This window comes from Aspergillus foveolatus (genome assembly GCF_047715535.1).
Source record: "Aspergillus foveolatus strain CBS 279.81 unplaced genomic scaffold BDW70scaffold_4, whole genome shotgun sequence".
NCBI classification, from domain to species: Eukaryota; Fungi; Ascomycota; class Eurotiomycetes; order Eurotiales; family Aspergillaceae; genus Aspergillus; species Aspergillus foveolatus.
In genome coordinates, this window is record NW_027396068.1 from 303,492 (window position 1) to 318,677 (window position 15,186).

A 15,186-nucleotide genomic window follows, 5' to 3' on the forward strand; every position below is an offset into this window, starting at 1 on the left:
CTAGACATTCTAGTACGGTAGAGCCTGACAACAATCAAAATCAACGGATGCATAAGCCAGAGTAAACTTGCAAATCTAGTCTAGATTCAGAAAATGCTAAGAGATCACTAGTGTGGAATATATATCCTCTATCTAGCCTAGTAAGCAATAACAATTTTGACCAGACCGTTCCCGCAATGTTACTTATCTTCAGTCATCGTCCTCTGCATCCTCAATCCCCCTCAACCAAGCGCCCCTCGCATCAACAGCAGCCTTCCTAACATCCCGCTTCGGATCATCAAGGACAAATCTCAGCGCGCGCAGAACCTGGCTCCGAACTGGCAAAAGCGGCGATAATTTACCGGCTCTCGCAACGGCAGGGGCATTTTCCGCATTAGGAGGCTGGGCGAGTAAGAAGAGACACCTAAGCGCGTCGACTCGGAGGCGCGGTGCGTTTACAGCCGCTCCTTCACCAGTCTTTTCAGGGGCAGATGCAGCAGGTAATGGCTTGTGCTCGGCTGTCTTGAGGAGTCGAGTGACTAGGCTCTGGACATGCCCGCACTCTTCAATAACGCCGACCCCATTCTCGCGGATGATGACCGATAATGTCTGGAGTGTCGCGGCGCGGACGGCGAAAGAGTCGCGTGTTGCTGTTTGTAGGTCAAGGGATTGCAGGAGGAGGGGTAGCAGGGTTGGGAGCTCAGGCATAACAAGAGCGGGAGGGATGGTTGAGAGAATTCCAGAGAGGGCTGTTAGATGGGCGGGTTTGATGTAGGCTTTGTCTTGATCTGCTGCCATGGTGGTGGTTCCGCTGCTTTTAATGTTAATCTCCCGGATTTTGGCGGAAATGAGGGGGACTAAGGTAGTGAAGACACGTTGTTTGGAGAGGAGGCGGATATTCGCGCCATTTATGGGGGAGAGAACGTCATCATCCTTTAAAAGGATAGCAAAGCCACGGGAGGCGGTTGTGCTTGTTTGTTCAGACGGTGAGGAGAGGAGGTGGAGGAGGGAGGTAAGGATTTGGGTCGTTGTTGGAGCGAGGCGGAGGATGAGCGCCTTGGAAAGCCAGAAAACTGTTCTGACGGCTTCTGGTGTTGGCTCTAAAGCGGTCGTAGTGTCCGTGGGAAGGAGGGAATCCAGTAACGTGTTTGCGATTTCAAGCTCGGATTTGGGAAGGAATTTATTCACGAGAAGAGCGATGTGGCGGAGGATGGCGAGTTGGATTTGGGGTGACGTTTCAGCTGTGGAGAGCTTCACAAGGTCTGAGAGAAGGTCGGCCATGTTGGGGTTGCTGTGGGGGAGTTTGGAGTCCACTGGCAGACCAGCTAAAAGGTAGGTCGACAGAATCATCGTACGTCGCTGGTCTTCAGATGGTGACTGCGCGAATGGGACGGGCTGGAAGTCATCGGGTGAGGCGAATAGGGCGTAGATGTTCTTTGTGACTTCATTTTGGTTTATTCTTGGGAGAGACCTAACAATGAGGTTGCAGAGCCGTCCTAGGACATCGAGAACCGTGGGATCACCTAGGATGTTATTCTTCGCTTTACCTGAAGCTGTTGCAGCAGCATTCTGGCACATAGCTACCACTATTTTGTCATAGTACATCTCCAAACCAGGGTCTCCATCTAGTTGCCTCTGGTTCATAACATAGAAGATGGTCATGAGAATGGCCCTTGGGTAGGCCACGGAGCCTGGCCGCTCCTTTTGCAGCAGTAGCGACAATTTAGTTAGCAACCGACGTACCAGTGTCTCGAAAATAGCTTTTTCGACGCTTATTTGAGCCAGGGTTTCTAGGGTGGGTAGGTAGCTGGTATCCGTTCCTTCGTCAGAGTCGGGAAGCGTAGCGACTAAGGCCGGGAAGGTGATATCCATTATCAGCCGCGGTTGATGCTTTGAAACCTCAGCAAGAGCAGCTATGGCTTCCTTTTTCAAGCCATCGCGGCCTACTGGCTCTTCCGTCAGAAGAATCTCGTCAAGGTATTGCACAAACAGGCCAATCTCAGACTCGTGGAAGTAATCGCGCAGGACTGACAGGCGTAGGAACCCTTTCAAAGCAGAAACGCGGAAAGAGACCTCTTCTTTGACCGTACTCATCAAAGCCTGACCAAATATCTCGGAAAACTGATCTTTGAATTCTAACAGAGGATTTTCGGCAGATGGTTCCGGGTTCCGCGTTGTCCATTCTCCAAAAACAGATATCGCAGATTCAAAAAGCAGTGTCAATGTTTCCAAAAGAGCTCGCTGTTTTGTGATCCCATCGGCTCCCTGGTAGAGTGTTAAGAGGGGTGCAATAACAACTTGCGCGACCAGAGTGAAGGAAGGTGCAGAGGCCTCCGAAACGGCCTTTAAGATTTTCTGCGCGGGCTTGGCTTGCTTCTGCTGAGGTTCTCTTAATTGCTCGTTACACTCTTTGGTTATGGGACGTAGGTACTGAGCGAGAGGCAACTGGTCGTGTATCTGCGTCACGCCTTCAGACAGACGCCTTGCTATATCATGTAACGCCTTGAGAGAGAGGTCGGAGAGAAATTCTTCTTGGGCATTGAGGACCTCAAACTTAAGCGTCTCCCATATCGTAATTGAATGCGTAGACACGGTATCAGGGTTATATGAATTGATACAAGCAATCAAGGCATTCAGTGCGTCTTTCTTTGAGCGTGTTAGATTATGTGCACGGTGGCGTTAGGTTATTATTGCATACCTTAACATTCTGAGAAGTTGAATCTAGTTTATCCAGTAAAGCTGGGATAGAGTGGGGCGCGAAGTGACTCGTCGATGAAATGCAGTCTTGCAGGCGGTCCTTTAGGTCTTGTGCAGTGATCCCGTAAGGATCGTTCGGCGGCGGCCTGAACGTAATAGGAAAGTAGTTGTAGACAGAATCAAACAAGAGCTTCTAAGTCAGATTTTGCCTCAAACCATCGTGATCGAAGAGGCTTACCTCTACGTGCCTTGAGATATCCCATTCAACCATGATCACTTTAAGGATAGAGAACACCAGCATAAGGTTGCGCGGATCCTTTTCACCTGTCATGAGATCTACCATCCCGACGAGAGAAGTGTCACCCATGTTATGTAAGACTAACCGGTCAGTATACGGAAGACGCCGAGAGGAAGCCGCGACATACCAGATCGGTGATTGGACATCAACTCGTTGAGTAGTTGATAGACCTGGAATCTCTGAGACTGCGCACGAGATTGCAAGGTATTGAAGTTCTCGAACAGCCTGTATTCCGCGGGTCAGCCCTCATGATTCCAAACGCGGGGTGATGCGGCAATCCGATAGAGATAGCCAGCACTCACGCTGTCGCCAATTCCTCTGCCATCTCCTTCGTAAACCTGTCTAGATTCTGCAACGTTTCGAGCCCAGCAACCGCGCCTGCATCTCCAATCCGGTCACAGAAGAAAGTCGTCAGGACCTGGACTTGTTGTCTTGTGAGGAATTTTGGAGGAAGCGCCTTGATCACCGCGCTCAGGTAGGAAACGGCCTTGCCGCGAAGTAGTGGATCTTCGTCATTGACGTATTCTCCCAGAGACTGCACGACTTCAACGAGGGTCGTCTTCTTGTTCTCGATATCTAAACATCCGCAACTGTTAGCCCATAGTATCGGCAGTTCATAGAGGGTATTTGATACCTTGGGCAATTCGCTCGGCAATCTGCCGAGCTTCCTGTTTGTCATGGTCGACGACCAGCATAAACGTCTGCAAGGCTGACATCTTTTCAATCAACCTTAACAGAGACGCGCGAGAGCAATTGACATAGTCATATGCATTTTTGTGGTCCTCCAAATGGCCCTTATCGATGCTGATCACGTGCTGCATCCCACTTGAAGGGTTCTCCGCGGACTCACGTGGAAGGATCCACCGGCCATCGAGGTTGCGTCATGGATCGATTCATCACATAGAGAAACCAACAGCTGAAGACTAAAGTAGTCTGCAAAATCGTCAGCTTTTATCATTGGGCTTAAAATGCGACAGCTATCAAAAACAGCACTCGTTTTCTTCCTGTTCTTATTTTCCAGTATCTCAACAGCGTGGAGCTTGCCATACTTTGCATATCGCAAGCGTATCCCGGAGCCGCTACTAAACAAGCCTCGTTCACGCCACGCGCGAAGCATAGAGGACCTCGACGGACTCAAGGAGTGGTTGAGCAACCAGCAGCCGCTTAGAGGAGCAGTTATGGCGCCCTCATCAGAGGATAATAAGCAGACGGTAACCGTGAAGGGCGGGGCCAATAATGATCCCACTATATCTGATGTCCTGCCCAAGACCCGCGGCATCAACATCTACGCATCGCTCACTCGCCAGTTTGAAACCGTCGAAAGCCGGCTAAAGGACCAAACACAAAATGTGACGGTTCTGGCGCCTCGTAATAGTGCTATTCAAGATCTCCCGCACAAGCCCTGGGAGAATCCCGATGATTACGAGAAGTTCGGAGATATGAACGCGTATGAGGGAGACGAGGGACAAGATCGGGCGAAACGTAACCTGGAGCGGTTTGTTTCTGCTCATGTTGTGGCTCAGAGTCCTTGGAGGGAGGGAGAGGAGGCGGAGACACTTGGAGGAGATAAGTTAACGTGGAGAAAAGCCGGGGACAGAATATATGTGAGTACTATATAGCGAACGGACGACAGACTTCGGATGCTAATAGACGCTTCCCAGATTGAACCGAAAGGGATCCGGGTAGACAGCATTGCAGAGCAAGTTTCGAACGGCGAGGTATGGGTAATCGATGGGGTTATCAACTATACAGCCTGATTACGAACTGATTATGACCTTTCTGACGTTCACATATCGCTATCTATCAACTGGGGCTTAATTTCCCTTTTATCAATTGAATTTATCCTATACCAGATCGGCGATCCGATGTGGCTGCATAATCCTAATCATCTATTACTGCATTGAAGTTGGATAGGGTAGATCAAACCGCCTAAAAATAAGGGCACGTAAAGAACCAAGATTCCACGAAAGCGTCATCCTGCCCCGCTATTGAGCCGCACCATACTTGCGCAGAACTCTATCCTCAATACCATCGAGAATGCTGAAATGTTCAAAAACCTCAAGATTCTCTGCTTCGTTCAGGTACATTTTATGCGGATCTTGGCCAGGCTGGAACGGATTTGCTCCAGCAGCGGGGCCCATAGGGCCCATCTGCTGAGCCATGTGGTTGGCAGCTACAATGTAATTAGCAAGAGGCATAATCTTCAACACGGTAGCAAAGAGAGCAAACGGAAAAACTCACCGTTGTCACTGCCAAGAATAAATCCAAAAACAGACTGCAGCCCGAACAAGTTCAGGAAATACCAAGATAGACTGGACACCCATCGCACATCTAAGTCACGAGTCATGACACCAGACTGCAACATCGACTTGAAGCGGATTGTAAGAGGGAACGGGAGTTTCACTGCACCAAGCACCGTTAGCATTTCATAAACAGTAGACAGACAAGCATAGCCTGCTTACAAATGACGAAGCCCGAAAAGAAAGCATTAATCCAGCTCATAATCAGGGTCTGTGGAATCATCATCATCATATTTCCCTTCATCATTCCCATCATGCCCTCCATAGCAGCGGGATCCGACATTGGGTTAGCGGGTGGCTGGCCGCGACTGTTGGGATCCCTCAAAAAAGCGCCGTTTTGAAAGCCCGTGACAAGGTAGTTTTTTCGCATTTCAAAAGCGTCTTTTGACAGCACAGCTGGGGCGTGGTTACGCAGGTTGACGGCGCGGAAGAGGGAGAGGCGCTCGCGGGATTCTGCTAGGGTTGCGGGAGGCTTCGGAGGGGAGTTCATTAGGATTGTAGCATAGTGGCGGAGCATGCCAGTCAGAATCTATTGAATTTGTTAGGAAAGAATGAATATGTTTACCAGAATGAACCTTACCATGACAACAGAGATAGGAATCAAGATCCAGTAACTGCGAGTTTCAGGTAAGTCTCGTCTCACAAAATTGGGAATATGGACTAGGTGTACTCACAATAGAGCCGGATCCCGAAGGATCGTCTGCTCTACACCTTGCAATGCCATATTGATGTGAAGGGAGAGCCAAGGTGTAAGCTGTAGCTGGCAGTGTTCAAGAGAAGTGTCCGGACATCGAGTCCCCACAAGATCCGACAAGGCGGCGGACCTGAATCTTGTCCATACTGCCGCCGCTTTAGCGCCGAAAGGGACAGCTCGCCGCAACTACATGCAACAGCTCTAAGCATACCCGTCAAAGTTAACCTCTTTCTACTTTCTAATTTCCTACTGCCTCCTACGCGCCCGCATCTTATCATTGTCTAAGCATTGAGAACTACGAAATGTCCTCAGAAGCTGCCCCCAAGGTGCCCGTCTATTCCCCGAATGGTATGCTGGCAATAACTGAGTCTACAACTCGCAGCACTTTTGAACCAACTAACATCCGCATCTGCTCCATTCCCTATACACGTACTAACATTTTTTTTTGGAACAAACACAGACCTCAAATCAACAACAGACGACGCCTTAGTCCCGTACCTTACCACCCTCCCGCAGCCCTACACCTTTAAGCAGGACCACTTCAAGACAAATGTCCGTTTCATCATCGGTTACAGCGCCGTTGCAATCGCGGCGTTCACGTTCTACGCGGACCGCAAGCTTGGCTGGGAAGCGACGACATCGCCATGGGTTATTGCCGCAGTTGGTTCGTACTTCATTCTAAACTCGCTGCTCACGTACTGGGTCTGGGCCGTTGAGGCTAGCGAGGTCTTTCGGGGGAAGCGCAAGTCTGGGGAGACGGTATGTGTCTACCTCAATAGTGTCTATTCCTTTGGTCTTTTCACTCAGGGGAAGGGACCGGAGCGGTTGTTGGCGACTTGCGTAGTTTCTAATATGGCAATGAATAGATATCTATTCGCTCGTCCGTGAAGAAGCACACGCCTCTCTACAGACTGCAGATTCAGTATAGATCGGCTTCGAACAACGTTCTAGAGGAGAAGGAGATCGTCTCGCCGTTTACGGCTTGGTTCTCTGCTGACGGGACATTCCACCCGGAGCCTTTGCGCAAGTGGCTTGCGAATGAGATTAATGTGCTACGCCTGGCTGCTCAGGAAACCAAGAAGAAAACCGGTGGGATGGCTAGCGTCGTGGGAGTTGAGGAGACTGAGAACAAGGAGTCCATGGGTGCAAAGAAGCGAAGGTAGTCGAAGTATGGAATGTGCCAGATGCAGATATGCAACTGAATGAAGAATCCCTTCTCAAGATCTTCCAAGCATTCATGGTCTACCTACTCCATGCTGAGATACAACCGTAACTGGCTTACCAGACCAGCATGATTGCGCTTGAGCCGTTGACTTCACTATTAGCGGCCCTTCATTTCTCATTGCGCTCTATCATAAGATTTCAAGATGATAAGCAGAGTCTATATAAGCCAGATAAAAAAAAGCGAGTTTAACGTTTGAAGAAGGGAAATCTTATCTCAGTGCGCTTGATAACATCTTTTGACCGACACCACTTTCTACGAAGCAGCCTCCAGAGTGCCAGGACGCTCGGTAGCAGCAGCAGGCTTAATGTCGTCCATTCTCTTGTTCTGAATGAGTCTCTGTTGGGATGTAGTCAGTTTTGAGCGCATTTGTAGTAAAGTCTCAGGACTTACCAGCAAGTTCCGGAGCAAAACGACGATAGTCACCTTCCCAATCGAGGGCACGAAGATGGAGGCTTTTTGCTTAACTTCAGGACCAAAGTTCTGTTTACTCCTGTATAAGTAAGGTGCCAGCTAGTGGTCGTGGAGAGAAACATACCTTCTCGCTTGAAAAGTTGATACACACGGCACCGTCTCGCAGCAAGCTAGTGTCGAACTTGTACTTGTCCCCAGGGACACCAGAGATAACGGTATCACACAGCGGGACAATATCCTTCAGCTCCTTTCCCTCTACATCCTCAACCTCATGTCTACCCAACTTCAGACCCGTTCCCCGATAGAACTTCTGGATACCAGTGATATCGACACTATACACGCAGGCACCATCATTCGCCAACAACGCAGCAAGCGGCCGGCCCACCACCTCTGAGCGGTTAACGACGCAGATCGTATGTCCATGGAGCCGGTTACCATATGGCAGAACTGTGTTGTAGATGTTTAGGTACTCCAGAATCTTGACGATTGCGAGAGGCGTGCAGGGCAAAATGCATTTCTGGCGCTTGGTCTCCGGGTCGAGGAAGCGGATGTTCTGGTACATGTTAAAAATGTAGCGATGGCTGAGACCCTCCACATCCTTGGATACGTCCACAATTTGCTGCAGGTACTGGTCTTGACGGTTGTTGAATATGGGGTAGTAGACGATGATGCCGTCGACGTCGGGGTCGACATTTGCGGCCAGGATTGCCTCTTCAAGGTTATCACGGTGAACTTCGCGGAGGGAATAGCGGAATCCACTATATGTATAAGATAGATCTACGTTAGCTACGAGATACAGGGACCGGGGCGTATGTGATTTTGAGGGAACACAACAAAACGGACATGACACGAACAACCCCACGCCGCGGCCAATGTGCGTAGCGGAGCAGGATACGAACGAACAAAAGAAGGCTCACTTTTCATGACATGTCTTCTCGGTCCATTGCGCGTACATCAACGCCGCAGGATCATTGTTCGCCAGGAATCCGACCAGATGAGGCGGCTTCTCCAGCGTCTTGATACCCTCAGAGACTTCTGCGAGCAGGCCGTTCGCGACATGCTTCGAGAGCATGACCTTACAATTGGTCGGTGCTGATTCTGAAGACGTAGCCATTTTTTTGCAACGAGATTATCCTCGAGACAAGATGTGCGAATGAGTCAATGCCGTTTCATAGGTGATGGAGGGGCCTTGAAAATTTGAGACGTGAAAATCTTCCCAAGGTTCGCTTATCGATAAGTAATCCAGCATCCCGCATTCAGCCAGTATCGATTTCCAGTTGTGACTTCATCCAGCTTGTGTAAGAGAAGGGGCTTCGATGGAATCATAGGTACGAGGTTACTGACCTGCTGCATATACGTGGTATACCTTGGTATGTCCGTTATTCTTGCTGTTATCCATGGGGGTAATAAAAAGTTAACACGCTTGGTCGGTTGTCACTCTTTTAGAAAACTTTGTTCCGACGAGCTTTTTCGATCGTTATATGGTTAGCATTAGACCAAGGGCAGGAGCTTTAGTGAATGAGTGGTGGCTACAGATGCGTTATAGATTAGAGATTCCCCGATATGGTGGAAAAGCAGACAATGCTTTCATTGAGATATAGGTATAGAAACAAAGGAAATCATATTCGAGTGCATATATGTAGACAAAGGAATCCCAGCCGAAGACCAACCGAAGAGCATGCAACTCCGTGTCCCGTGGGACTTGCCATCACTCAGTTGTTCTGTCTGATGCCGTCCTCTGGCCGCGCAAAAACATCTAAACGTACAGGATATTATTTCATATTTTTTGGCCCTGCCTCTCGGCTCACCGGTTTGTTTGCTTCACAGCTACAGATACATTAGGTCTTGGCGACCAAAACCAACCTGAAGCTTAGGCGAAGAGAAGAACAAAACAGTGGAGTCAATTGTACAAGCTATCTTGTCTATACACACAGAGTCAGGAAATTGAAACAGTACATGGTAGGCTAATCAACAAGTATGTCGCTTGCTCACCTATGCGTTGAAAGACTTGTTGAAGCTGGGGATGATGTCCTTCAGCTTAGCCTCAAGCTCCTTGCTGACCTGGCCCTCCTTCTCAATGGTCTCCTGGACCTCGGGGTGGTTGCTCTTGAGGTAAGCAAGGAAGTCAGACTCCCACTGGAGGATCTTAGCGACAGGAATGTTGTCGAGGTAACCGTTGACACCAGCGAAGATAAGGGGAACCATGTCAGAGACGGCCATGGGGGAGTACTGCTTCTGCTTGAGGAGCTCGGTCAGACGCTGACCACGGTTGAGGGTCTGCTTGGTGGAGGCATCGAGATCGGAACCGAACTGGGCGAAGGCAGCAACCTCACGGTACTGAGCCAAGAAGAGCTTCAGGGAACCAGCAACCTGCTTCATGGCCTTGACCTGGGCAGCGGAACCGACACGGGACACGGAAAGACCGACGTTAATGGCGGGGCGAATACCCTTGTAGAAGAGCTCAGCCTCCAAGAAAATCTGACCGTCGGTAATGGAAATGACGTTGGTGGGAATGTAAGCGGAGACATCACCACCCTGGGTCTCAATGACGGGAAGGGCAGTGAGGGAGCCACCACCGTGCTTGTCGTTCATCTTGGCAGCACGCTCGAGGAGACGAGAGTGGAGATAGAAGACATCACCGGGGTAAGCCTCACGACCAGGGGGACGACGGAGCAGCAGAGACATCTGACGGTAGGCGACGGCCTGCTTGGAAAGGTCATCGTAGACAATGACAGCGTGGCGGCCGTTGTCACGGAACCATTCACCCATGGCACAACCAGTGAAGGGAGCGAGGTACTGGAGGGGAGCAGCCTCGGAAGCGGTAGCAGCAACGACAATAGAGTACTTCATGGCATCGTTCTCCTCGAGGGTCTTGACGAGCTGAGCCACGGTGGAACGCTTCTGACCGACGGCAACGTAGATACAGTAAAGCTTCTTAGACTCGTCGCTGGTGTTGTTCCAGCGCTTCTGGTTGAGCATGGCATCGAGAGCGACAGCGGTCTTACCAGTCTGACGGTCACCGATGATCAACTCACGCTGACCACGACCAATGGGCACCATGGAGTCGACACACTTCAGACCAGTCTGGACGGGCTGGTTGACGGAGCGACGAGGAAGGATACCGGGAGCCTTGAGCTGGGCACGGCTCTTGGTGGAAGCGTTGATGGGACCCTTGCCATCGATGGGGTTACCAAGAGCATCAACGACACGACCAAGAAGCTCAGGGCCAACAGGGACATCAACCTGTATGGTTTGTAAGTAATGCTTGATAGCATAATTGACGATAACAATGAAAATGACATACAATCTCGCCGGTACGCTTAACAGTCTCGCCCTCCTTGACGAGACGGTCGGAACCGAACAACACAACACCAACCTGGCCGGCCTCAAGGTTCATGCACATACCCTTAACACCAGAGGCGAACCTATATCGATATTAGTCGTAGCGTTCAAAATGAAAGAAGCAATATCGGGATCCATACTCGACCAGCTCCTCAGCCTGGACGTTGGTCATGCCATGGACACGAGCAATACCGTCACTAATTGATAGAATTGAGTCAGTCACGGCACTAGGATAGTCTAAGCAGTTTCGAGGTAGCTTTTGGTGTTCTTTGTCCACAGCTTAAGCGCTATTGAAGCCGACACCAAATTTTTCCACCCATGAAGGCGACGACATACCCGACGGAAAGAACACGTCCTGTCTCGGCAAGACCAGACTCCTCCTGAACACCACGGATTCTCTGCTCAAGGATGGAAGAAACCTCGGTGGGCGAGGCCTTGGCCTCAGCAGCATAGGTACGGACCTGCTTAGAAGCAGCAGAGAGGGGGCCGGGAACAGCCGCGCGAACCTGTCAACCGGAAGCAAATTTTGTTAGCTATTGATGAAGCGCAGCCACAACGCGTTGAGAGGGTAGAGAATCGAGGGCGATGTCGAAAGAGGCAATTGAATGTCTCATTGAGATGACTTTCGGATGGGAAACGGGCAAATTGAGTTGTCGTCGTCGACCTGGGTAGGGATAGAACTCACCGAGGCGATCCTGCCAGTGGCAGTGGCAGCCGCAACGGTGCGGCTAGACTGCCGTAAAGCGTTCCTGAACATTGTGAAAAGGGTTCAGAGGACTGTGAGAGAGGTTTCTCTGAATAAGAGATGTAATTGGGGGGAAGAGGTGAGAGGAGAGGAGGAGTGTGGATGAATGGAAGGAGAGCTTTGTCGTCGGGGTTGGGAGGATTCTCAGCACTGAGACTAAGCCTATTTTTGCCGAGTGCCAGCATCCTCCGAACCCGCCCTAGTGCGCTCACGGGACACCCCAAGAAAAAGAACTCCTCGGGTCAAATTGATTTAACCAACGCATGCCTCTGCTAAACTATAAATTTTATAGAGAAAGTTACATTTAACTCTGTTCTCCATTGACCTTTCTACATACTTTCTCCCAGAGACACGTGCTGTGGTGGTGGTCGGGATGTTTGTCTGGCCGGACAGCTGGCAATCCCGTTACCTTTCTGGTCACCGTGTTTGTATTTTTCGGATCTCCGGATATTTGTAGCTTAGTCATTCGTTGCTATAACCACCACAACAACTACCGTCACTGGCATTTTACTTGACTATCGTGCTTCGATGATTACATAGGTAATACTACGGGTAAGATGGCCTGTTGAAGTACATGGGCAATTATCAAATGTCTTTTCCTATGTACAGCTGCGCGGGTACATTTGCGCCCGAAAAGGCCGCCGGGTCCGTCCAAGGTTACAAGCCGCCAAGTTTCGCCAGGTTTACATCACCACTGCCAACTACCAGCCCTTTCGCATTCGATAGATATAGTCTGCTCCCGAATTACGAACTCGTTCAAATGCAGACAGAACGATTCTTGATTAGTATTGGAGCATTTAAGTACACAACAATCGAATCAGTTCCAGGAAACTCCTGGCACTTAGCGAATCCAAAGCGAATAGCAATATTTAGTCCATGAACGCTGGGCATAAAAATGACTGGACCGATTTCGGCCGTACAAAACTAGACATTTCTCGTCCGCCTCTTTGGGACCACCTTATTTCAACGCTTTGTTTCTCTTCTCCTTGAACGCTGCGATCTCCTTTTTCACACTAGCCTCATATCGTGCCCTCAGCTCAGGGCGATAACCGAAGAAGAAAAGGATCTCCATCCACACGAAGAGAGGCGCAAGGAGCAAAGCTTGAACCAGGTTGTCTAACAGCGCTGGGGCGCGGCCTTCGAAGGCACCGTGGCCGACAAACTGCAACAACCAGGATACCACATGAATCCCACCGAACCAGCAGTTGGCTGTCATTCCATAAGTAGCTAGGAGGCGGTTACCCAAGGCTGCAGCGCCGAGTAGGAGCGGTGCGATGAGAGTGCCAGCGACAGGCTCCAAGAGGACATAGAAGGTAGCATAAACGAGCGCTGCGATCGTTCCGATGTTTGGAGGTAAGTCTTCGAATTGCAGGACTTCGGGTAGCTTGAAAAGAGGAGGTGAGTTCGATGCCTAAACGTAGATGACAGGACCTTCTTAGTGATACTAAATTCCGAAGCCTGCTTGGAAGCATACCATTGCAATGCCGGTAAATAAGAGTATCGGCACACATGTTATATGAATCGCTACGTTTACCTAAAAGTCAATCAGTGGAAGTCGCGGGCCATCCCGGCAGAGAGGAGACGAACTGGATTGTTATGGTATGCGCCGTACTACACTTGTGAGCAAATATCCCTGGATTTAAGGCCATGCCACGTAAGGACTAAGGACTTACAAAGAGGAGTTGCTTCTCGAGGTTCAACGCCATCTTGGAGCTGCAAAGATAGATATAACGAGGGAGCTGGGATGGAAAAAGGGTAGATTGTAAAAGACAAACCGCAAGTCCCCGCAGGGTTAATGAAGTGTGAAAGTCATCGTATGAGCCAACCCCAGATCATCAAAGCCGCTATCTTAGGAACGGACCGTTTTACTTCCAGCAATACTTATTACTGGCCATACACAGTCAGACTCGAACCAATTGCAGTCTTACGGCTTAATTATAGCCGACAATTAGCGACCAATTTTGATCATCTGAATACATGAACGCCATGTGTTAAACCGAGGTTCTTTGCAGGAAACAAATATGGTGTATTACACTATACAGGGCCGTCATGGCCCCGCAAATTCAGCAGTGCTGTCCTGTAAATGGGTATAGCTAGTCACCTGACCGGACAGCTCACTTAGTTTCAGCCAGATGTGACCAGGCACGAAGAAGCTCATCGCTGGTCTTCCGATGAGAATTAACCTCTGTAGAGAATTTAGTCGCCGATAAGAAACTCTACATTTTACTCATTTCAAATATTTGCAAATAGATTTCTTTGTTCCGCGAGCGGCCATGAATCATTAATTTCTGAGTTGTTAATCTATTTTTTGCCAGCCCACCCAGTTATTCGACCTTTGCGACGCTCTGTGACAATACAATCTTCTCCTGAATCGCACTCGAAAGCCGTGTCGCAAACTTACGCCTCTGTTCGCAACTACAAGCAGACCTCCTATCTTCGGTCATTCGTCGTTCCATACCGCCGAACCTGACGTGCCTTTGCCATGTTTTTCCTCAAAGAAGAGACAAAGGTCATCACTCTACATCCCTCGTACTTCGGCCCGAATGTGCGAGAATACCTCATCAATCGCTTGAATGAGGAGGAAGAAGGGCGGTGTACCGGAGATCATTTTGTGATATGCGTCATGGACATGGTAGATATCGGCGAGGGAAGAGTGCTCCCGGGAAACGGACAAGCGGAATACACGATTAAGTACCGAGCAATTATCTGGAAGCCTTTCAGGGGAGAAACCGTATGCTATCCTTTGACGTGGACTCAGATGATATCTAACCGGTCCATAGGTTGATGCTCTTGTCACATCAGTCAAACCTACGGGCATCTTCACCTTAGCTGGTCCATTGTCGGTTTTCATTGCGCGCAAAGTACGTTTCCCTTGTTTATTGCTGCGGTTGTTGTTGTGCAAGGTGCTAATTGTTCCGCAAGAATATCCCCTCCGACATCAAGTGGGAGCCCAACACAGTGCCGCCACAATACACCGACCACGCGGACCAGGTTATTGAGAAAGGTACCAGTCTGCGACTGAAGATTCTTGGTGTGAAGCCAGACGTCGCCGCGATCAATGCGATTGGAACAATAAAGGAGGATTATTTAGGGTGGGTGTGCTTCGCGCTCTGTGTTATTGCCAGTGCTAACACTCGCTACTTCTTATTCCTAGACCACTCTAAATACACGAAGCTTGCGGCTTTTATGACAATTACGACCATCGAACCATAACCGAAGGAAGAACGCTGGGAAGTTTGTTCTATGGGCAGTTACCAAACTTATCGAGGGCACGAGAGTCAACCCTGAAGTTACTCAACAGTAGCATGTGAGACACACTGGTTCTACGAAACACCTCCCCAAAGACACGATGAGAATTATTCAACCAACTATTCTCCTTGCAACCTTGACGATGACAGACCGATCGCTGATTGCAGCAAAAGCGACTTTGTTTTGGCTGATGCAGATCTATTCACGCCACCTCACGGGGAGGACAGATTGAGTGATATGGTGTCT

The 15,186-nt window shown here is 49.6% G+C and overlaps 8 protein-coding genes across 8 annotated transcripts; 3 read left to right on the forward strand and 5 right to left on the reverse strand.

Annotated features, from left to right (window-relative positions):
* Positions 1-189: 189 nt before the first annotated feature.
* Positions 190-3,690, reverse strand: BDW70DRAFT_156248 (MET18/MMS19 family protein; the record flags this gene model as incomplete). Its single annotated transcript, XM_073740162.1, has 6 exons — positions 190-2,625; positions 2,678-2,866; positions 2,915-3,054; positions 3,102-3,199; positions 3,277-3,550; positions 3,609-3,690. 6 exons carry the CDS (start codon positions 3,688-3,690, stop codon positions 190-192), a joined length of 3,219 nt encoding a protein of 1,072 aa, XP_073599901.1.
* Positions 3,691-3,899: 209 nt separating this feature from the next.
* On the forward strand, positions 3,900-4,845 carry BDW70DRAFT_82243 (uncharacterized protein). Its single transcript, XM_073744940.1, has 2 exons — positions 3,900-4,578; positions 4,636-4,845. The coding sequence occupies exons 1-2, from the start codon at positions 3,943-3,945 to the stop codon at positions 4,729-4,731; spliced, it is 732 nt and encodes a 243-aa protein (XP_073599902.1). The 5' UTR covers positions 3,900-3,942; the 3' UTR covers positions 4,732-4,845.
* BDW70DRAFT_82229 (ER membrane complex subunit EMC3) lies at positions 4,846-6,088 on the reverse strand. Its single transcript, XM_073744938.1, has 5 exons — positions 5,949-6,088; positions 5,855-5,888; positions 5,437-5,803; positions 5,216-5,377; positions 4,846-5,147 (listed from the first exon to the last, which is right to left on the reverse strand). Exons 1-5 carry the CDS (start codon positions 5,996-5,998, stop codon positions 4,960-4,962), a joined length of 801 nt encoding a protein of 266 aa, XP_073599903.1. The 5' UTR covers positions 5,999-6,088; the 3' UTR covers positions 4,846-4,959.
* BDW70DRAFT_82233 (signal peptidase complex subunit 2) lies at positions 6,000-7,255 on the forward strand. Its single transcript, XM_073744939.1, has 3 exons — positions 6,000-6,316; positions 6,429-6,727; positions 6,835-7,255. Exons 1-3 carry the CDS (start codon positions 6,271-6,273, stop codon positions 7,129-7,131), a joined length of 642 nt encoding a protein of 213 aa, XP_073599904.1. The 5' UTR covers positions 6,000-6,270; the 3' UTR covers positions 7,132-7,255.
* Positions 7,256-7,309: 54 nt separating this feature from the next.
* BDW70DRAFT_82226 (methylenetetrahydrofolate dehydrogenase (NAD(+))) lies at positions 7,310-8,766 on the reverse strand. Its single transcript, XM_073744937.1, has 4 exons — positions 8,522-8,766; positions 7,729-8,362; positions 7,584-7,673; positions 7,310-7,529 (listed from the first exon to the last, which is right to left on the reverse strand). The coding sequence occupies exons 1-4, from the start codon at positions 8,716-8,718 to the stop codon at positions 7,446-7,448; spliced, it is 1,005 nt and encodes a 334-aa protein (XP_073599905.1). The 5' UTR covers positions 8,719-8,766; the 3' UTR covers positions 7,310-7,445.
* Positions 8,767-9,171: 405 nt separating this feature from the next.
* On the reverse strand, positions 9,172-11,812 carry BDW70DRAFT_128423 (F1F0 ATP synthase subunit alpha). The gene is made up of 5 exons (XM_073735436.1): positions 11,632-11,812; positions 11,283-11,452; positions 11,087-11,143; positions 10,909-11,029; positions 9,172-10,847 (listed from the first exon to the last, which is right to left on the reverse strand). The coding sequence occupies exons 1-5, from the start codon at positions 11,701-11,703 to the stop codon at positions 9,597-9,599; spliced, it is 1,671 nt and encodes a 556-aa protein (XP_073599906.1). The 5' UTR covers positions 11,704-11,812; the 3' UTR covers positions 9,172-9,596.
* A 798-nt stretch (positions 11,813-12,610) lies between these two features.
* Positions 12,611-13,499, reverse strand: BDW70DRAFT_82269 (2-hydroxy-palmitic acid dioxygenase MPO1). The gene is made up of 4 exons (XM_073744941.1): positions 13,365-13,499; positions 13,279-13,302; positions 13,166-13,225; positions 12,611-13,102 (listed from the first exon to the last, which is right to left on the reverse strand). The coding sequence occupies exons 1-4, from the start codon at positions 13,395-13,397 to the stop codon at positions 12,650-12,652; spliced, it is 570 nt and encodes a 189-aa protein (XP_073599907.1). The 5' UTR covers positions 13,398-13,499; the 3' UTR covers positions 12,611-12,649.
* Positions 13,500-13,882: 383 nt separating this feature from the next.
* Positions 13,883-15,004, forward strand: BDW70DRAFT_82279 (DNA-directed RNA polymerase II subunit RPB7). The gene is made up of 4 exons (XM_073744942.1): positions 13,883-14,422; positions 14,472-14,552; positions 14,614-14,783; positions 14,846-15,004. The coding sequence occupies exons 1-4, from the start codon at positions 14,174-14,176 to the stop codon at positions 14,853-14,855; spliced, it is 510 nt and encodes a 169-aa protein (XP_073599908.1). The 5' UTR covers positions 13,883-14,173; the 3' UTR covers positions 14,856-15,004.
* The last annotated feature ends 182 nt before the right edge of the window (positions 15,005-15,186 follow it).

Coding starts and splice junctions, on each gene's coding strand:
- BDW70DRAFT_82243 (XM_073744940.1), top strand. CDS start 3,943: ATGCGACAGCTATCAAAAACAGCACTCGTTTTCTTCCTGTTCTTATTT. Junction 4,579..4,635: donor AAGCCGGGGACAGAATATAT/GTGAGTACTATA, acceptor GACGCTTCCCAG/ATTGAACCGAAAGGGATCCG.
- BDW70DRAFT_82229 (XM_073744938.1), bottom strand. CDS start 5,998: ATGGCATTGCAAGGTGTAGAGCAGACGATCCTTCGGGATCCGGCTCTA. Junction 5,889..5,948: donor CTTCGGGATCCGGCTCTATT/GTGAGTACACCT, acceptor TGAAACTCGCAG/TTACTGGATCTTGATTCCTA. Junction 5,804..5,854: donor TTCCTATCTCTGTTGTCATG/GTAAGGTTCATT, acceptor CAAATTCAATAG/ATTCTGACTGGCATGCTCCG.
- BDW70DRAFT_82233 (XM_073744939.1), top strand. CDS start 6,271: ATGTCCTCAGAAGCTGCCCCCAAGGTGCCCGTCTATTCCCCGAATG. Junction 6,317..6,428: donor GCCCGTCTATTCCCCGAATG/GTATGCTGGCAA, acceptor GAACAAACACAG/ACCTCAAATCAACAACAGAC. Junction 6,728..6,834: donor AGCGCAAGTCTGGGGAGACG/GTATGTGTCTAC, acceptor GGCAATGAATAG/ATATCTATTCGCTCGTCCGT.
- BDW70DRAFT_82226 (XM_073744937.1), bottom strand. CDS start 8,718: ATGGCTACGTCTTCAGAATCAGCACCGACCAATTGTAAGGTCATGCTC. Junction 7,674..7,728: donor TCAACTTTTCAAGCGAGAAG/GTATGTTTCTCT, acceptor AGGAGTAAACAG/AACTTTGGTCCTGAAGTTAA. Junction 7,530..7,583: donor TTTTGCTCCGGAACTTGCTG/GTAAGTCCTGAG, acceptor ACATCCCAACAG/AGACTCATTCAGAACAAGAG.
- BDW70DRAFT_128423 (XM_073735436.1), bottom strand. CDS start 11,703: ATGTTCAGGAACGCTTTACGGCAGTCTAGCCGCACCGTTGCGGCTGCC. Junction 11,453..11,631: donor CCACTGGCAGGATCGCCTCG/GTGAGTTCTATC, acceptor TCCGGTTGACAG/GTTCGCGCGGCTGTTCCCGG. Junction 10,848..10,908: donor TTAAGCGTACCGGCGAGATT/GTATGTCATTTT, acceptor CAAACCATACAG/GTTGATGTCCCTGTTGGCCC.
- BDW70DRAFT_82269 (XM_073744941.1), bottom strand. CDS start 13,397: ATGGCGTTGAACCTCGAGAAGCAACTCCTCTTT. Junction 13,226..13,278: donor GCGCATACCATAACAATCCA/GTTCGTCTCCTC, acceptor ATTGACTTTTAG/GTAAACGTAGCGATTCATAT. Junction 13,103..13,165: donor TATTTACCGGCATTGCAATG/GTATGCTTCCAA, acceptor ATCTACGTTTAG/GCATCGAACTCACCTCCTCT.
- BDW70DRAFT_82279 (XM_073744942.1), top strand. CDS start 14,174: ATGTTTTTCCTCAAAGAAGAGACAAAGGTCATCACTCTACATCCCTCG. Junction 14,423..14,471: donor AGCCTTTCAGGGGAGAAACC/GTATGCTATCCT, acceptor ACCGGTCCATAG/GTTGATGCTCTTGTCACATC. Junction 14,553..14,613: donor CGGTTTTCATTGCGCGCAAA/GTACGTTTCCCT, acceptor TTGTTCCGCAAG/AATATCCCCTCCGACATCAA.